Raw genomic sequence first — 19,870 nt, 5'->3', positions numbered from 1 at the left:
AGAAATACAAGCAGGGTTAGTCATGGATAACTGCGGTATTTTTAGTGCCTGATCGCCTCGTCCAGCCGCTGAAACCGCTGTGCTTTCCAAAGACAATGTGAGGATTATTATAATGGAATATATTGAGATTGAACATCTAAAATATTTGATCACCGTTTCTGATGAGTTTTGTGTGATCAAGCACTTTATTTCTATTTCATAATACTGTACAACTGACAAAATCTCATGGCAAGTCGTAACTATTTTAAGTTTTGGCGAATTGATGGATAATTTGTGAGTTTGCATACGATCTGCACACACCCCACTGACGGGTATGTTTAGGGGTGGACCTTCACACTTACTTTTGTCCAATAATCATACGTTTTTGTACAATTCACAATCCACACCAGATCTGCAGTTAATGATCTCCACATTTCCACTTTCCTTCCCTTTACCTCTGTACAGATAATACGTTATTAAAATCATTCCAGTTCGCATGGATCCGTGGAAACGACTAATAATTCTGTATTTTGCAGGCCAGACAAGTCATTTGGTTAGGACAATTAAAAAAATAAAACTACGCGCCTGCACACATACATATTCAAACGCACATACCTATAGAATAAACACATAATATGCATGTGCAAGCTGTCACCGTTTTCTCAGATTCACATTTTTTAAGTTCAATCAATCTTTGTTACTTTCATTTCCTATTATCTCTGTAAAGCTGCTTTGAAACAGTCTATATTGTTAAAGCGCTGTATAAATGAAGGAGACTTGACTTGACATTCACCTTCATTTCGGGAACGGGGGCGAGTACAAGTGGAGCCCATGTTTTTCCCTCCAATCCGAATGTAGAACTGAACCAAACTGTACAGAAAGAGAAAAGAGTAGGTTATAAGTAGAGAAATGAGGGCGTTCTGAAGCCTTATAGTTGGAGTGGTTCAAACCGGGTGTTGGTGGTGTCCAGCAGTGTGGTGCGAGCCTCTCGTCGGCCCAGACTGCTGAAGTACAGCGCTTTGCCTTCGCTGATGGTCCCACAACCGTCCCCGATCTGTCCTCCGCTCAGGCTCTGCCATAGTGAGCTCAGCTTGCCCTCGAAGTCCTCCGAGAGCTCAGTGGGACTCGCTGCCGACGGGACACAGCTCGACCCATCCACCTCCACTGAACACAAACACACACCACATCACACACAGCAGAAGCTCCTGGTCAAACACACCTGACTCGGTTACACGTCTAGTCACGTCACGTGTCTAGTATCTGTAAAACCGCATTTTTCCATCTTAAAAATATATCTTAATTATGTCATATGCTCTCATTAACAAATGCAGAACAAATGCGTTCATGACCTCAAGGCTAGATTATTGTAATGCTCTACTGGGTGGTTGCCCTGCACGCTTAATAAACAAACTACAGCTGGTCCAAAACGCAGCAGCTCGAGTTCTTACCAGAACCAGGAAGTATGACCATATTAGCCCAGTTCTGTCAACACTGCATTGGCTCCCTATTAAACATTGTATACATTTTAAAATATTGCTGATTACTTACAAAGCACTAAATGGTTTAGCTCCGCAGTGCTTGAGCGAGCTCTTAACGCATTATAGTCTGATAGTCAGATGACAACGCAGTGCTGAAGTGTCAACTAGTCTCTCCCTGTGAAGGATCCCTTTACCACTCTACAGATAAAGCGTTGTCGGGATAATTTCGGTTTCGCGTATCTACCCCGAAGTGACAAAATTCTGTATCAAAATGTTAAGGCCAGACAAGTAGTTTAAGGCTTGGTTTGTAGGGAATTACAAACCTGCGCACATATATTCAAATGCACATAACTATAGAACCAATTCTTAATGCGCATGTGAACACCATCAGCGTTTCTCACAGGTTCACATTTAAAGTCTGTGTAGAGAGAACGATGTTGTCTCAGCGGCCTCTAATTTAATAACTAATGATCCTTGCGACGGAAGTTTAACTTTAGCTAGAAAATATCTTTATTCAAGAAGCGCTATAAAGCCAAAACAATCTCTGTTACCTTAAATTATCCGTTTGTTACTGTAAAGCCGCTTTGAAACAATCTACATTGTTAAAAGTGCTATATAAATGAAGATGACATGACTTGACTTGACTTGACTAGGCTAGTCTTAAAACTTAATCATCTCATTTTATAGATTGGACGGATTTAATCTGAAAAGAAATATTATGATTATCTCCAACTAATTGATATTTGATCAGACTAGCTTTTAAAGTCATCAAGAAAGGGAAGTTGTGCTCGTCTTTTCCTCCCTATTGTGTCGTATATCCGAGTGAAACGCTTCTGGAACAAGAACAAATGTGGGCGGGGCTTGATTGTGTCTGTGGGGAATTGATTGGATAATTGGATGGTTGTGGTTTGCTATTGGCTGATCTCATGTGAGTGACAGGTTGCCCCGCCCTCGTCATCAGAGAAGAGAATAGATGCTGCTGTTATTCTGATTCAAGATTATGAGACACATGAATTTTTGAAACAATAATGATGTGCACCGATAAATCATTTACAATAAACACTGCAATAAAAAATAAGAATTGTTCATTTTGAATTCATTGTGACTTTAACATGACAGCTGTGTTTAGCAACTGACTCCAGTTCATTAGTAGAGACTCCAAGACCTGAAATGTCAGACAGAGAGGTGTTCGACATGTGCAGTGGTTGTGATTTACTGACAAACAGATATGATGATCAACATACATTGATTCAGCTTCTGTCAACTCACGCCATAACACCATGTCAAGCAAAGAGTAAAAGCTAGATTAGACCGGCTATTAATGTCTGATGGCTAATGACGAGTCTGAATGTGAGCGTTACCTGTGTATCCCATGTCGCAGAAGCAGACGCCTGAGACACAGTCTCCGTGACCCCCGCAGTGATTGGGACAGGGCTCAGAGATGTAGACGCCGTCCAGGGCAAATGCTGGGGCGTCCCGATACACACTGCTCTCCTGGAACCAGCGGAAGCGCGTCTTGCTGAAAACCACACGGGAATGTAGAGATGAGTTCATCAAAACTGTGGCTACAATAATCAACCCAGCACTGCCAACAATGTTCTTCTTGCTTAGTAGTTTTGTCTTGTTTTCTTTTAAACATCTTGAAAATTGAGAACAATCCCAGTGTCCGGTTACCTGGCAGCCACATTTCGTGGAAGTACAACCGTGATTCTGGTCCAGCGCTCGTAGTCTCCTGTGTTGTAAACGGTGGGCTCTCTGAGTTCTCTGCCGCTGCCCTCACAGCTGGCGGCCCCAGGGGATGCTGGGTAACAGCCCTCGCGCACCAGAGCCCACGAGCGGCCCGCGTCATGAGAGAATTGGAGCAGGACCGGCGCCGACGCACTGAAGGACGACTCACAGCCGATGTTCAGCTGAAGGAGAAGCACAGCACAGGTCTCTACACTGGAGAAACACACTGACATGTTCACACAGGTCATTCAATACAGTAAAAACAATCATCCTTTGACCTGTATGTAAGCAGAGAAATTTAAGCTTTCAGTAGCATCAAAATGCAAAGTCTGCGCTTTTAACACGCTATTATGCTATTGTAAATGTTGTAAATTTAGTTTTTTTTCCCACAACAGATTCACATTCATCCAAGAAAAAAAGAAACCAAGGAGATCAAGATGGCGCCTGTGATTCATTTGGCATGCCGTCGGTCCCTGTTTGTCTTTTATGTTTTAGTCCTGTTTTTAGTATTATTGGTACAGCGAGTCAGCTCTCTCCAAGTGTATGAGCGTGATTTTTTACTAAGTCTTCGAGAGTCGGCTATGGAAGCTTACAGAGGCTACTCAGGTGGACAATGGTCTTGTGATCCCCCATTAACTGCCTGTGCATCTGTGCATCTGTGCGGCCTCTCAGATTGCTGTCGTTACAGAAGGAAACGAAACAGGAGACGCGGCAAGCGTGGGGGTGTGGTGGTGACACGGAGACGAGCGCGGGCGATAGAGCGTGCAGCAGCGGCTTGTCCGACCGTGCATACAGGCTCATTGGTGGATGTCATCGACCCATCGTTCAGGTGTCTATCTTCGTGTCATCGGAATGAAAGGTACTCTTACCTGGTTATGGTTGTTCCTCAGCGCTGGGTGTTGTCAATGGGGATCAAAGATTCGCAACGGTGTTTCAGGAAGAGAGGGGTTAACTCTGAGAATCTTTGTTCTCTGGAATATGTGCCAACTTTACATAAACAAAGTGAGTCGGCTACAGGTACCATTACGAAGATGGCCCTTTTGAACATAAGATCCATTAGTAACAAAACATTTGTAATTAATGATCTTATCTCTTCATGCGATTTGGACTTTTTCTTAATGACTGAAACCTGGCTCAGCGATTGTATTCGTGGCTCCCTCGCTGAAGCATCACCTAGAGACTATAATGCTCTCAATTCTCCACGGACTGGGGGTCGGGGCAGGGGGATTGTGACAATTTTTAAGAATTCTTTTAAATGCAGAATGGTAACAGTTGATAAGTATGTTAGTTTTGAGGTGCAAGTGTTTAAAGTGGTCCTGACCAGGCCAGTTATTTTTGCACTAATATACAGACCTCCCAATTATAACAATGAGTTTTTAGGTGAGTTTTCTGAGTTTTTATCTTTTATGACTACTTGTGGAGATAGCCTTGTTATACTAGGTGATTTTAATATTCATATTTGTTGCCCTGAGAAGTTTTTTGTTATTGTTGGATTCCTTTAACTTTACCCAGTCAATAGCTGGTGCAACGCATAAGCAGAGGCACACTCTTGATCTCGTACTGTCCTGGGGTGTTCCGGTGGGTGAGCTGACTATTGAGAATTTGGGGCTGTCAGATCACCTTATTATTATGTTTAATGTCACATTTGCGAGGCTTCCTGCGAGGCCAGTTTTCAGAGCAGTTTAATACGCTAGCTATTAAGTCCAATTCTTCTAATCAGGGTGCAGAGGAGCTTGTATCTGACTTCAATATGGGGTGTAACCATATCTTGGATTGTATCGCCCCCTGGAGACAGGTAAAAGCGAAAACTGTATCTCAGCCCTGGCTTAATGACGAGAGTCGGTTAATACTGTCCAAAATCCTGTCTGTACCTCTGTTTTTGAAAATTCAGGGAGAGATTGCGAACATTTCTTGCATTTTTTTATGGATAAGATCACCGCTATTAGAGCCAGCATCTCTAACTCTGTCCAGGATCAAAGCCTTCTTCAACCGCGCCTGATTCATTTAACTCGGGTCAGTTGAGTACATTTGAGCTGGTTACTTCGACTAACTTGTTAGAAATTGTCCAGCATATGAAGCCTGCGTATTGCTCGCTTGATATCTTACCGCCCCGATTGTTAATTCAGGTGTGGGATGTGGTGGGTCCCACTATAGCAGTTATAGTGAATAAGAGTCTTATGGAGGGGCTGGTGCCATTATATTTTAAGCACGCTCTTGTGCAACCACTTTTAAAGAAAACGAGTGTTGTGGAAAATTCAGCGTTTCTTATAATCATTCGTTTCCAAACTGTTTAATCATATGTTTCTGTGAGGTTTTCTAGCAGCTGAGGGAGGACAGGGAAGCGAGAGGCAATTTAGGTCGTAGATGAAGGCCTTTGGGTGTCTCAGGGACATAGAACAGTGTGACCTGTACCAGGGGGTAGAAACCAGTCCGAACCAGCAGAAGATAGGGGGTATCTTTCTGGAAATTTACAAGAAACCTGGAAGGAGGAGTTCTTTTGCCAAGAAACTGTATAAAATATCTATGTTTTGTTGTGTCTAGTTGGCATTCTATTCCAAAGCTGGGTGGCTGCGGCTTTTGTGAAAAGAATCCTCACTGAAATAAACCTTTTCTCTTTATTACAGTTTTGTCTCTTGAAAGTTTTCTTACACCTCTGATGCTGTTTGATATTAACTTCTGAAAATTGCCATTACACGAGTTTAGACCCTTCTGTGTTAAATAACTATAGACCAATTTCAAAGGTGCCTTTTTTAGCCAAAATGTTGGAGAAGGTGGTTCTTAACCAACTTTCTATATTTTTAACCAAAAATAATATTTTTGATACATTTCAGTCAGGTTTTAGAACTAGTACAGCATAGCATAGTACAGAAACTGCCCTTCTCAAGGTGACCAATGATTTGCTTTTGTCGGCAGATTCTGAGAAATCTCGATTCTCCTCGATTGTTTGAGTCAGTGGGTGGGTATTAGGGGGACTGTATTAGATTGGTTCGCTTCATATTTACAGGGGAGAACCTTTGCTGTGGAAATAGGGAGTTCTATCTCCTCAGCCCGTCCGATTGTTTTTGGGGTTCCTCAAGGTTCGTGTCTCGGCCTTGTCTTGTTTTTATTATATATGCTCCCTCTGGGTTTAATCTGTCAGAAACATGGCGTGGCATACCATTGTTATGCAGACGACACCCAGCTATATTTTCCATTGAAATCTGATGACAATACTAAATGGTCAGTTTTGCTTGATTGTCTGGATGAGATAAAGCAGTGGATGTCATCAAGTTTCCTACAGCTGAATGAGTCGAAATATGAAGTGGTGATTTTTGGCCCATCGAATCTAGCCAAACAGCTTTCTCTTGATCTGTACCCTTTAGCCTCCAATATTAATACTCAGGTGAGAAACCTTGGTGTGATCTTCGACACCGAATTAAAATTCGATAAACAAATAAATGCTTTGGTAAAGGGTAGCTTTTTTCAATTGAGGGGTATTGCCAAACTGAAAGGCTTCTTGTCCTTTAAAGATATGGAAACTGTGATCCATGCATTTGTCTCATCCAGACTGGATTATTGTAATTCGTTATATTGGGGGCTGTCAAAGAAGTCGCTTTCACGTCTGCAGCTAGTGCAGAATGCAGCGGCCAGACTGCTGACTGGCACCAGGAAACGTTCCAGTATCTCTCCAGTGCTGGCCTCTTTGCACTGGCTCCCTGTGGAGTATAGGGTGCAATACAAGGTCCTCCTAATAGTTTTTAAAGGCTTACACGGGCTAGCCCCTGTATACATCTCTGATCTATTACAGCATCATTGTGCCGCCAGACCACTAAGATCCTCGCAAAGCTTGCTTTCAAAGGTTCCAAAATCTCGATTGAAAACAAAGGGAGATCGAGCCTTTTCGGTGGCGGCACCGAGTCTTTGGAATAGTCTCCCTGTATATATCAAATCCTGCAACTCTATTGAGGGTTTTAAATCTATGTTGAAGACTTATTTATTTTCTGCTGCTTTTAACTGTTCTTAGGTACATGTGGTGTTGAGTGTCTTGTTGTGTCGTTTGATGTTTGTGTAATGCTGTTGAGATGTTGAGTCTGTAAAGCACTTTGGTCAACTCGTGTTGTTTTTAAAAGTGCTTTAGAAATAAATTATTATTATTATAAGATCAAAAACACTGTAATGTCCTCATAATCTCCACTGCAGCATCAGCTCTTTTCTCTCAGTGTCTGAAACGCTTCCATCGAGGATTCAGTCCTTCGGATGAGACGTTAAACCGAGGTCCTGACTCTCTGTGGTCATTAAAAATCCCAGGATGTCCTTCGAAAAAGAGTAGGGGTGTAACCCCGGCATCCTGGCCAAATTTGCCCCTTGGCCTCTGTCCATCATGGCCTCCTAATCCTCCCCATATACTGATTGGCTTCATCACTGTCTCCTCTCCACCAGTAAGCTGGTGTGTGGTGAGCATTCTGGCGCAATATGGCTGCCGTCGCATCATCCAAGTGGATGCTGCACATTGGTGTGGTTGAGGAGATTCCCACCTTCTATGTAAAGCGCTTTGAGGTCTCAGAAAAAGCGCTATATAAATGTAATGAATTATTATTATTATTATTATTCAGTCTCTCTAAGCTCCACCTCTCTGAGAGCTGCTCTGCTCTGATTGGTCATATTATCATATTATCATATCTGAATCTCAGCTCTTGATCACAGTGATACGAACAGTAACGATGACGTGGGTTTTACCGTATCAATCTCATCAAAGTGGATTTGCTTTGTCAGCAGAAAACAGCGTCTTCTCGACACGAACAACACGAACCAAACTCTTCCAGTCTCAGATACACTACAGTGTTTGAGGGCGGAGCTAAGAGACGCTGCTCAGCCAATCAAGACCACAGGCTGGCATTATGCAAATGAGTTACAAACCTACAGCAGGAGTGAGACTGAATTACTGACGACTCGTTTCAGTTCAGAATCTCTTCTTTCTTTCAGGAGACAAAAACTCCATTATCTGCACTCTGATCTGTGAAACTTTGCAGAACTTTTTTTTTTTACATTAAAACAGCTTTATTACACACTGCATGAGGTCATATCTCAAAAAGGTCATCTCTCAAAAAGCATAATGGGGCATTTGAAACATTATGAGGTCAATTTAAAAAAGAAAGAAACATATGCACGGATGAACTGTTCACAGTAAGATCTATAACATACATGTAGAAAATATGTGCCAATATTAAAAACTAGTGCAGATAAAACTCAAGCGTGTGTGTGTGTGTGATAGTGTTTGATGACGAGCCACAACTTACATTTGTAGTTTGGAGCTTCTCTCAGCAAATGGATATTTGTGATTATTTTAAATTAATTGGGTTAATGGGTTTGTTTAATTGGGTTGATGAATGTGTGTGTGTGTGTGTGTGTGTGTGTGTGTGTGTGTGTGTGTGTGTGTGTGTGTGTGTGTGTGTGTGTGTATGTGTGTGTGTGTGTGTGTGTGTGTGTGTGTGTGTGTGTGTGTGTGTGTGTGTGTGTGTGTGTGTGTGTGTGTGTGGGTGTGTGCGTGTGCGTGTGTGTGTGCGTATGAGTGCGTGTGTGAGAGAGAGAAAAAAGAATTCCTGCACGTAGCCTTACATCAGTACCTTGAACTGCAGTGTGTATCCGGGACGGAGAGATAGATCTCGAGTCACCGCCATCCGGTCGCCATCCGATCGCCCGAACACTATGGCAGAGGGAGTGGGGGCACAGAAGCTGCCGTTACGGTCCTTGTCCATTCCTTCATTTCCCAGCATCAGCCACACACTCATCTGGTTGAGCGGATGATCATACGCCGGTTTCTCATAGAAGTTCTGCAGGGAGACACCAGAGTTTCTCTCTCATCCCATGAACACTGCAGTAGAATCAGTTCTGTCAGGAACAATATCTTCAAATACAATTGACAATTAGCATACAGTATGGAATGGCGGTATGGTTCTGTTCTGGGTGAGAACTCCCTGGACATCAATGCAGCCTAGCCTAGATAAGAGCAGCAATAACCCCCTTAGGGTGAACAGAACAGAACCAACACGAATGTATTGCAGATATCATTAATTCAAGATTTTAAAGTACAACATAATTCGAGAATTTATTCTGATTCAAGGGGAATCAGAGAGCTGGGGAGGGAGGAGGGTAATCAGCTCGTGAGAAACGCCATAGCTCCTGATAATACTGAAGAAGCTTATATATGTATACAGTGATAGGTGTCGTATTCCTATAGGTAGACGTGGATCAGCTGATGCGAGCCTGACTAACATGACCTGCCAGAACTGACGCTAAGCTTAACTTTATTCTAATCCGTGAGGAGAGTCTGACCTGAGGCAGCGTGGGGTCGGCCATCGGGATGACATGCTTCTCTCGCTCGGACAGTATGATGACGTCATCGATGGCCCACTGATCGTAGCCCTCGCCGGAGTGCAGCGGCTGCCACCAGCGGAAGCGCGTACACGGCGTTTTAGAGGCCAGGGGAAGCTCATAATGAACAAACCTGTAGACAAACAACATCAGCCAGTCACAAACACTCACATTACACTCACAGAAAGATAGAAAGATTTATTCATGTAAAGTTCTGGGGCTAATTGTCGTTGTGAAGTATTTTATTTTAAAATACGCATGCATTCACTCTTCTTCGAGTGGGTAACAGTGGTTCGAATGGTGATTATGGCCCTGTTATGACCGAAGCATTCAATCCTACTTCTGTTCCACTCGGCTGTGTCTGCTGCGTTATACACAACAGAACATGTTCTGCGTGAACAGATCCATTGTTTGGATAGGCTTTACTATTGATAATTTAAATATTGCACTCAGAATAGGTTGCGTACGGCCGGCATAGAAAGAAAGAAAGAAAGAAAGAAAGAAAGAAAGAAAGAAAGAAAGAAAGAAAGAAAGAAAGAAAGAATGAATGAATTGTTTGGATGTATTACACAGAGAGATTAAAGGATTAGTTCACTTCATAATGAAAATTCTGTTATAATCTACCCTCAAGAAATTCATACAGGTTTGAAACAACTTGAGGGAGAGTAAATTATGGCACAATTTTCATTTTGAAGTGAACTATTCCTTTAAAGTAAAAAAGCTTAGATAAACAGAGCCTTATTTTTAAACTCCCCGCCACGTTTTAGAACAAGCGTGTATCCAGTGAATTGATTGGCATAGTGACTGCAGTGTTTGGTGTTTTACGATGTTTGGCACAGGTGTATGTTAGTGTATTTGCTGATGACTGGTCCTCACCGAGGTTTGGTGAAGTCAGTGAAGTACATCTCAGCGATCAGACCCCAGCTGATCCCACCATCGTTGCTGAACTGCAGCAGAAGCCCCTCCTCCCTGCTGTCCGCCTGGTTGCACTCGGCTCCGGCTCCGCCCATACGCAGGTAAAACTGCACAAACTCCGCCCACTCCGTGTCCAGGTCCCAGCTGACCAGCTGCCGCAGCCCAGCCTGACCACACACACACACACACACACACACTTCAACATACAGCAGCATCTGAGACATCATGCCAATGACCACAGACCTGCATTCATCTGTGCCTCGGTCTGTATAATGATGATGTGTTCTCAGCTCACAGGGAACGTTCTGGCAAGATTCTCTCAAAGTTATGAAAAAACGTTCCTCCAGTGACATTAAATGAACAATAGTTCAAAGTTATCTGGCTCTCAAAACATCACCTTGTGAATAAGCTTATTGTGTAAAACTTTACAATAAGTGCAGTTCACAACGTAATTTCAGGAGGAGTGAACCCATATAATCTTTCAATTAACTGCCGGAGCATGTAAGCAGCCGCTCACCTGGCTCTGGCATCAGCTGTTCTGGCGTCCCTCCACCTCCACCAATATCATCTCGCTACTATATTTATCATCTAAGCATTAGTAGTCCCACTGGGGGTTTATCTAAGCTCGAGCTGAAGCTGCTTCCTCGAACCCCTCCACTGCGGACAGCAAGCCAAATATGCTTAGCCTTATTAGCTTAAAGATTATATAGGCAAAGGAACTCGTGAAGGGTACATAAATAATCATGTACTAATACCTGAGTTACTTCAACATGAACTCATGATTAGTGAAGATATGAACTAATCATGAACACATGTAGAGCTATCCTTAACATCATTCATCCTTAAGGATTCATGCATGATTAACAGCAGCCATTGATTATTCATGTACCCTTATTGTCAAGTGCTGCCGCTTATTGTATTTGTTCTTTTAACTGATTTTTTTTTATGATGGTAAGGTGAGAACTGCATGCTGTAACCCTGACTCAGAGCTGTAAAACAGTAGACTGTGCGACGTCTGTAATCGCACCTGACTGAAGTACAGAGAGGATCCTGAGGAAACGACACCACAGCCCTGGTCAGGCGGCACGACCTCTCCTCCAGTCACCTCACGCCAGGATGATATCACAGATTCCTGCGACTCGAAGTCTGAGAGCACACTGGAGGCCAGAGTGTTGAAGGGCTGACAGTCTGAGCCGGTGAAGCCTTCATCACACCTGAGAACAGAGCAGACCAATGAGCTTCAGTCTGATTCACACACACAACCACACCGTCACACGTCACACCGCACGCACTCAACCACAGCGTCACACAGGTCACACCGCACACACTCAACCACACCACCACACAGGTCACACCGCACGCACTCAACCACACCGTCACACATGTCACACCGTCACACACTCAACCACACCGTCACACAGGTCACACCGTCACACACTCAACCACACCATCACAAAGCACACACTCAACCACACCGTCACACACATCACACCATCACACACTCAACCACACCGTCACACAGGTCACACACTCAACCACACCGTCACACAGGTCACACCGTCACACACTCAACCACACCGTCACACAGGTCACACCGCACACACTCCACCACACCGTCACAGAGGTCACACCGCACACACTCAACCACACCATCATACAGGTCACACCGTCACACACTCAACCACACCGTCACACAGGTCACACCGCACACACACTCAACCACACCGTCACACACTCAACCACACCGTCACACAGGTCACACCGTCACACAGGTCACACCGCACACACTCCACCACACTGTCACACAGGTCACCCCATCACACACTCAATCACACCGTCACACAGGTCACACCGTCACACAGGTCACACACTCAACCACACCATCACACTGGTCACACTGCACACTCAACCACACCATCATACAGGTCACACCGTCACACACTCAGCCACACCGTCACACAGGTCACACCGCACACAATCAACCACACCATCATACAGGTCACACCGTCACACACTCAGCCACACCGTCACACAGGTCACACCGTCACACAGGTCACACCGCACACACTCAACCACACCGTCACACACTCAACCACACCGTCACACAGGTCACACCGTCACACAGGTCACACCGCACACACTCCACCACACGTCATACAGGTCACCCCATCACACACTCAACCACACCGTCACACAGGTCACACCACACACACTCAACCACACCATCATACAGGTCACACCGCACACACTCAGCCAAACCATCATACAGGTCACACCGTCACACACTCAACCACACCGTCACACAGGTCACACCGCACACACTCCACCACACCGTCACAGAGGTCACACTGCACACACTCAACCACACCATCATACAGGTCACACCGTCACACACTCAGCCACACCGTCACACAGGTCACACCGCACACACACTCAACCACACCGTCACACACTCAACCACACCGTCACACAGGTCACACCGTCACACAGGTCACACCGCACACACTCCACCACACTGTCACACAGGTCACCCCATCACACACTCAACCACACCGTCACACAGGTCACACCGCACACACTCAACCACACCGTCACACACTCAACCACACCGTCACACAGGTCACACGTCACACACTCAACCACACCATCACACAGGTCACACCACACACACTCAACCACACCATCATACAGGTCACACCATCACACACTCAGCCACACTGTCACACAGGTCACACCGCACACACTCAACCACACCATCACACAGGTCACACCGCACACACTCAACCACACCATCATACAGGTCACACCGTTACACACTCAGCCACACCGTCACACAGGTCACACCGCACACACTCAACCACACCGTCACACACTCAACCACACCGTCACACAGGTCACACAGGTCACACCGCACACACTCCACCACACCGTCACACAGGTCACCCCATCACACACTCAACCACACCGTCACACAGGTCACACCACACACACTCAACCACACCATCATACAGGTCACACCGCACACACTCAGCCACACCATCATACAGGTCACACCGTCACACACTCCTTAGAACTGGTCTTTTTCCACCTTAGAAACATTGCTAAGCTACGTAATATGCTATCAGTTTCTGATGCAGAAAAGTTAGTTCATGCATTCATGACCTCGAGACTGGATTACTGTAATGCTTTATTAGCTGGTTGTCCTGCATCCTCAATAAACAAGCTACAGTTAGTCCAAAATGCCGCCGCTAGAGTTCTTACGAGATCAAGAAAATATGATCATATAACACCGATTTTATCATCACTGCATTGGTTACCTATAAAGTTCCGTATTAATTACAAGGTATTGCTACTGACTTATAAAGCCCTAAACGGCTTAGCTCCAGTCTATTTAACGGATCTTCTATCGCCCTATAATCCATCGCGCTCTTTAAGATCACTAAATTCAAGGCTTTTGGTCATACCTAGGATATCCAGAACCACCAAAGGAGGGAGAGCATTTTCACATTTGGCTCCAAAACTCTGGAATAGTCTTCCTGATACTGTTCGTTGCTCAGACTCGCTCTCCCAGTTTAAAACTAGATTAAAGTCGCATCTCTTCAGCCAGGCATTCATATAATCCTACAGATCAAACTACAATCCGTCCTCTAGCTCATAAATGCCAGAGGAGAACTGGCCCCGACTGAGCCTGGGTTCTCCCAAGGTTTTTTTTTCTCCATTAGGTCACCTGATGGAGTTTTAGGACACCATTAGGTCACTTGATGGAGTTTTTCGGTTCCTTGCCACTGTTGCCTTTGGCTTGCTCAGTTGGGGATATTTTGGGGATATTTAATCTAATTTTATCAATCAATAAATTCCTCTTGAAACAAACTTTGTTGTATTATTTTAATTTAATACTGTGAAGCTGCTTTGATACAATCTGTATTGTGAAAAGCGCTATACAAATAAACTTGACTTGACTTGACACTCAACCACACCGTCAAACAGGTCACACCGCACACACTCCACCACACCGTCACACAGGTCACACCGTACACACTCAACCACACCATCATACAGGTCACACCGTCTCACACTCAGCCACACCGTCACACAGGTCACACCGTCACACACTCAACCACACCGTCACACAGGTCACACCGTCACACACTCAACCACACCGTCACACACTCAACCACACCGCCACACACTCAACCACACCGTCACACAGGTCACACCGTCACACACTCAATCACACCGTCACACAGGTCACACCGTCACACACTCAACCACACTGCCACACACTCAACCACACCGTCACACACTCAATCACACCGTCACACAGGTCACACCGTCACACACTCAACCACACCGTCACACAGGTCACACACTCAACCACACCGTCACACAGGTCACACCGCACACACTCAGTAGTGTAACATATAAACAGAACTCAAAAGAAATGAAATGTTATTTATAGAGCAAGGCTTAGATAAAACCAAAACACAATCAGGAAACTCAAGACGCGGTCAGGCCCGTGTATCTGGTGCGACCAAAACTAAGCCTTTTATTTGAGTAAATAAAAGTGTTTCATGTGTGTAAACGCTGTTGACTGTTCTCTCCAAGCCGCTGTAGTGTCTGTCTCTGACCTGCAGTGTCCGTGGTCGCACCAGCCGTGTCCTCGGCACATCTGTGGACACTGCTGCCCAATGTAAATATCGTCTAGCGCCCACTCGTCCTGCTCCTGGTAGTAATTCTGGATCCATCGGAAGCGTGTCGCACTCGACCTGAAGCCGCAAATCAGCATGACACCAGAGACATGACAACAGAGACATGACACGGAAACTCTGCAAATGCATATGAGCCTATGAAGAGACACAAACACTGGAAAAATACTACCATCTCTTCTCTATAGTGTACAGCGCTCAATATGAGCAAAACTGGCAATGGGATTACGTCTATGGTGTTTATCATCTATAAATATTCACCAAAACCTAACCTAAATAAAAAAGTTTACACTTTATTTTCGATTGTCCACTTTAGACATTCTACTAACTATGAGGAACTTTGCAACTATATGTCAACTAACTTTCAGATTATTAGTACACTGTTAGTTTGGGTTAGTTGAATAAATTGACCTGTACTTGCACAGTTACTTAAAGTTAGTAGAATGTCTAAAGTGGACTATTAAAATGAAGTGAAACTGAAAAAAAAAAAAACATAATATAAATATTCTTCTGAAATATAGCCACAAACAATGATTACTGGGATTAAAGGACCAGGGGATCATGCAGAGGATACAGAGAAACAACTGTTATTTATATTTTCTAATGTAATATTAGATTTATTTAAATGAGGAATATCGTTGCATGTTCGTTCCCGGAAGAAAACTCAAGACTACAATGGAGGTGTTTCAGGGAGTTCAGAAACACTGACACTGATATAGAGAAGAACTGCTAGAGGGACTTTGGAACTTTGCTCATCCTTTTAATAATCGAATAGTCAAATAATCCTCACAGGAGTCAGTGAATCAAAGCACAGGTAGTAAAGTCCAAGCTCAGTGTGTGGTTTGTGTCTCACCAGGTTTTGTAAGGCAGAGGAAGCGTGATCCGTCTCCAGTCAGTGAACTCAGACGGATGGTAGACGCTGGAGGCAGTGAACTCAGAGCAGCTCGGCATGCCTGGCAGACAGGCCTACACCAACAAACCATGAGGAAAACACACCTCACACACAGCACAAACAGTGTTTTCTCAAAGAATAATCTATAATCTCAGTTATAATTCTTATCCAATCCTTATGAAAAGTGCCATGGAGGCACCAAGACTCAGTGAACTTCTGTCCTGTAACCAGTGATTATCATGGTTTTTACATCATACTCCAAATCACAAAAAAACAGCAACACCATGGTGCATTTAGGTATGGTGCTTTAGAGGATATCTTGGTGTTCTCACCTCTTTGACAAGATGCCAAGTCAAGCCGTGATTGGTGGAAAACTCCAGGCGAACCTGCGTGTCGATGTGCGGTGAAGGCTCCCGTCCGCAGCCCATGACCAGCGAGAACTGGATCATGTAGGACGCGCCGATCTGCATGGACTGGGTTTCCACATAGCGAATGCTGGAGGCCGAGCCGTGATCTCCTGAAAAACTGAGCAAATATATGCATCATTGTGGCTTACACTGTCATTCTGAACTGGCCTGAAGGAAGTGCTGGGACTGGTTGGATATCAATGCATTATTAGTTGCAGAAATATTCTTTCTGTTTTTGGACTGCATACAAAAGCAATTTTCCATCCCTTTGCTTGGTGCTCAAAAATCACAGATCTTTTATTTTATTTTATTTTTTTATGAAAGGAATGTACTATATTTTAGTTTAATTATGTTTTTTATTTAATATTTTGTATTTTTAGGGGATTTTATGGTACTACATTATATTTACGGAGTAGTTATAATCCATTTATTCAAGTTTTGAGCATAGACCTGAAAATTAAATGTACAACTTAAACTGTCGTAAATCTTGAATGCTTTAAAGCACAGACTTAAGTTTGATCTATTTTTAAAGACGACACTTGGAAAACTCTTGCTGAAGTGTAAAAAGTTTAAAAAAGTGAACTTAAAAAAAGTTACAGAATTTTACGTTTATTGTTATGAAAAATGCAAAAAACACAATTTTAAATTTTTATATGAAATCTATATTTTCAAAAACATGTTTTACTCTAAAACTGCAAGAAAATCATAAATCTAAATAAGTTTTGTTCCGAATTTGAGCCTGAAATCTCAGAAAATTAGCTTTCAGTGAGATGTTGTTTTGCTGCAGTACCAAAAGTTTCCACTAGAGGAAATTAGTCTCCCATTTATTTCCAATACTCTTATCTTTGACCGCGAGAAACACAAGTGTGACAATTTTTTTCAGGGCCATTTAACCTTTTCGAATCATGTCCATGATTTTTCTGTGTGTGTTCACATAGCAAGTGCCAAAACCTTTACCAAGTTTCGTACCATTCCGATGAAGTAAAAGAGAAAAAAAACGTAACATTTGTAAAAATGACCGTAGATCCCCAGAGGGCTCAAATGGAGTTTTATATAGAAACCCCATTGAACCTACATGAAAATATATGCTAGTTGCCTTTTAAATTTTAGGATGGGGTCCCTGGCATGATGATGATGATGATGATATTTCTGGCCCATGGCCTCTGAGAGACTGAAAATCCCTGGCTTAAACGACTTTAAAAGCCAGAATCCTGTGAATGCAGATGAGTTAGTATGTGTGGACATGTTTTTCTACCCCGGTGGGAACTTAAACCTGAATGCACACAGACTCATGGGGACTCGTGTCACCGTGGGGACCTAAATTGAGGTCCCCATGGGTACAAAAGCTTATCAATCTTACAGAATTCGTTTTTTTGAAAATGTAAAAATGCAGAATGTCTCCTGTGATGGGTAGGTTTAGGGATAGGGGCAGTGTAAGGGGGTAGAATATACAGTTTGTACAGTATAAAAACCATTATGTCTATGGAGAGTCCTCATAAAGATAGTGCACCAGACATGTGTGTGTGTGTGTGTGTGTGTGTGTGTCTGTGTGTGTGTGTGTGTGTGTGTGTGTGTGTGTGTGTGTGTGTGTGTGTGTGTGTGTGTGTGTGTGTGTGTGTGTGTGTGTGTGTGTGTGTGTGTGTGTGTGTGTGTGTGTGTGTGTGTGTGTGTGTGTGTGTGTGTGTGTGTGTGTGTGTGTGAGTGTGGTGTACATGAAGCAGTACCTGAGAGTCCAGTCGTGCTGACAGTACGGCTGCACGTTCCCCAGGTAGAAGCCCAGGCTCTGAGTCACGTCCAGCACGTTACTGAAGTCCAGGCTGATGATGTTGAAGAGGACCGAGGTCATGCTGATCTCATCCACAGCCCAGACGTCCTGCCCGCGGCCCGAGTGGTACGGCTGCCACCAGCGGAACTGGACCCCGAACTTACGGGCCCCGGGAGGAAGTTCCACCGAGACAATCCTGAGAGAAGAGAGTCCAATTCAACCGAACCATCAACAAACAAAACCAGTCGATGAGCCGATCACACAAATTTCTATCTCTGTGAAAGATATAGGCTGCTTTTCAGGGAACACTTTATTTCAATAATCCACTTTAGACATTCTACTGACTATACAGTGGGGAGAACAAGTATTTGATACACTGCCGATTTTGCAGGTTTTCCCACTTACAAAGCATGTAGAAGTCTGTCATTTTTATCATAGGTACTCTTCAACTGAGAGAGATGGAATCTAAAACAAAAATCCAGAAAATCACATTGTATGATTTTTAAATAATTCATTTGCATTTAATTGCATGACATTAGTATTTGATACATCAGAAAAGCAGAACTTAATATTTGGTACAGAAACCTTTGTTTGCAATTACAGAGATCATACGTTTCCTGTAGTTCTTGACCAGGTTTGCACACACTGCAGCAGGGATTGTGGCCCACTCCTCCATACAGACCTTCTCCAGATCCTTCAGGTTTCGGGGCTGTCGCTGGGCAATATGGACTTTCAGCTCCCTCCAAAGATTTTCCATTGGGTTCAGGTCTGGAGACTGGCTAGGCCACTCCAGGACCTTGAGATGTTGCTTAGGGAGCCACTCCTTAGTTGCCCTGGCTGTGTGTTTCGGGTCGTTGTCATGCTGGAAGACCCAGCCACGACCCATCTTCAATGCTCTTACTGAGGGAAGGAGGTTGTTGGCCAAGATCTCGTGATACATGGCCCCATCCATCCTCCCCTCAATACGGTGCAGTCGTCCTGTCCTCTTTGGAGAAAAGCGTCCCCAAAGAATGATGCGCTGGCTTGAGCAGGGGGATCTTGCGTGCGCTGCAGGATTTTAATCCATGACGGCGTAGTGTGTTACTAATGGTTTTCTTTGAGACTGTGGTCCCAGCTCTCTTCAGGTCATTGACCAGGTCCTGCCGTGTAGTTCTGGGCTGATCCCTCACCTTCCTCATGATCATTGATGCCCCACGAGGTGAGATCTTGCATGGTGCCCCAGACCGAGGGAGATTGACCGTCATCTTGAACTTCTTCCATTTTCTAATAATTGCGCCAACAGTTGTTTCCTTCTCACCAAGCTGCTTGCCTATTGTCCTGTAGCCCATCCCAGCCTTGTGCAGGTCTACAATTTTATCCCTGATGTCCTTACACAGCTCTCTGGTCTTGGCCATTGTGGAGAGGTTGGAGTCTGTTTGATTGAGTGTGTGGACAGGTGTCTTTTATACAGGTAACGGGTTCAAACAGGTGCAGTTAATACAGGTAATGAGTGGAGGACAGGAGGGCTTCTTGAAGAAAAACTAACAGGTCTGTGAGAGCCGGAATTCTTACTGGTTGGTAGGTGATCAAATACTTATGTCATGCAATAAAATGCAAATTAATTATTTAAAAATGATTTAAGAAAAGATTTTCTGGATTTTTGTTTTAGA

At 44.0% G+C, this 19,870-nt stretch overlaps 1 protein-coding gene across 3 annotated transcripts in view; it reads right to left on the bottom strand.

Moving 5' to 3' along the window:
* reln (reelin) overlaps positions 1 to 19,870 on the bottom strand; it is a 181,520-nt gene that overhangs the window by 69,220 nt on the left and 92,430 nt on the right. For all 3 annotated transcript variants that reach the window (XM_082182128.1, XM_082182130.1, XM_082182129.1), the window contains exons 20-31: positions 18,181 to 18,417; positions 16,382 to 16,574; positions 16,011 to 16,123; positions 15,080 to 15,217; positions 11,479 to 11,665; positions 10,413 to 10,618; positions 9,498 to 9,669; positions 8,789 to 8,995; positions 3,132 to 3,367; positions 2,819 to 2,976; positions 930 to 1,143; positions 773 to 849 (exon numbers count right to left, since the gene is read on the bottom strand). In XM_082182128.1, the coding sequence (XP_082038254.1) occupies positions 773 to 849; positions 930 to 1,143; positions 2,819 to 2,976; positions 3,132 to 3,367; positions 8,789 to 8,995; positions 9,498 to 9,669; positions 10,413 to 10,618; positions 11,479 to 11,665; positions 15,080 to 15,217; positions 16,011 to 16,123; positions 16,382 to 16,574; positions 18,181 to 18,417 (2,138 nt within the window). The remainder of the gene's footprint in view (positions 1 to 772; positions 850 to 929; positions 1,144 to 2,818; positions 2,977 to 3,131; positions 3,368 to 8,788; positions 8,996 to 9,497; positions 9,670 to 10,412; positions 10,619 to 11,478; positions 11,666 to 15,079; positions 15,218 to 16,010; positions 16,124 to 16,381; positions 16,575 to 18,180; positions 18,418 to 19,870) is intronic.

Source organism: Leuciscus leuciscus (genome assembly GCF_965113295.1).
Source record: "Leuciscus leuciscus genome assembly, chromosome: 10".
NCBI lineage: Eukaryota > Metazoa > Chordata > Actinopteri > Cypriniformes > Leuciscidae > Leuciscus > Leuciscus leuciscus.
Note: the sequence above shows the minus strand (reverse complement) of the source record. Positions and strands in the feature narration are given on the sequence as shown.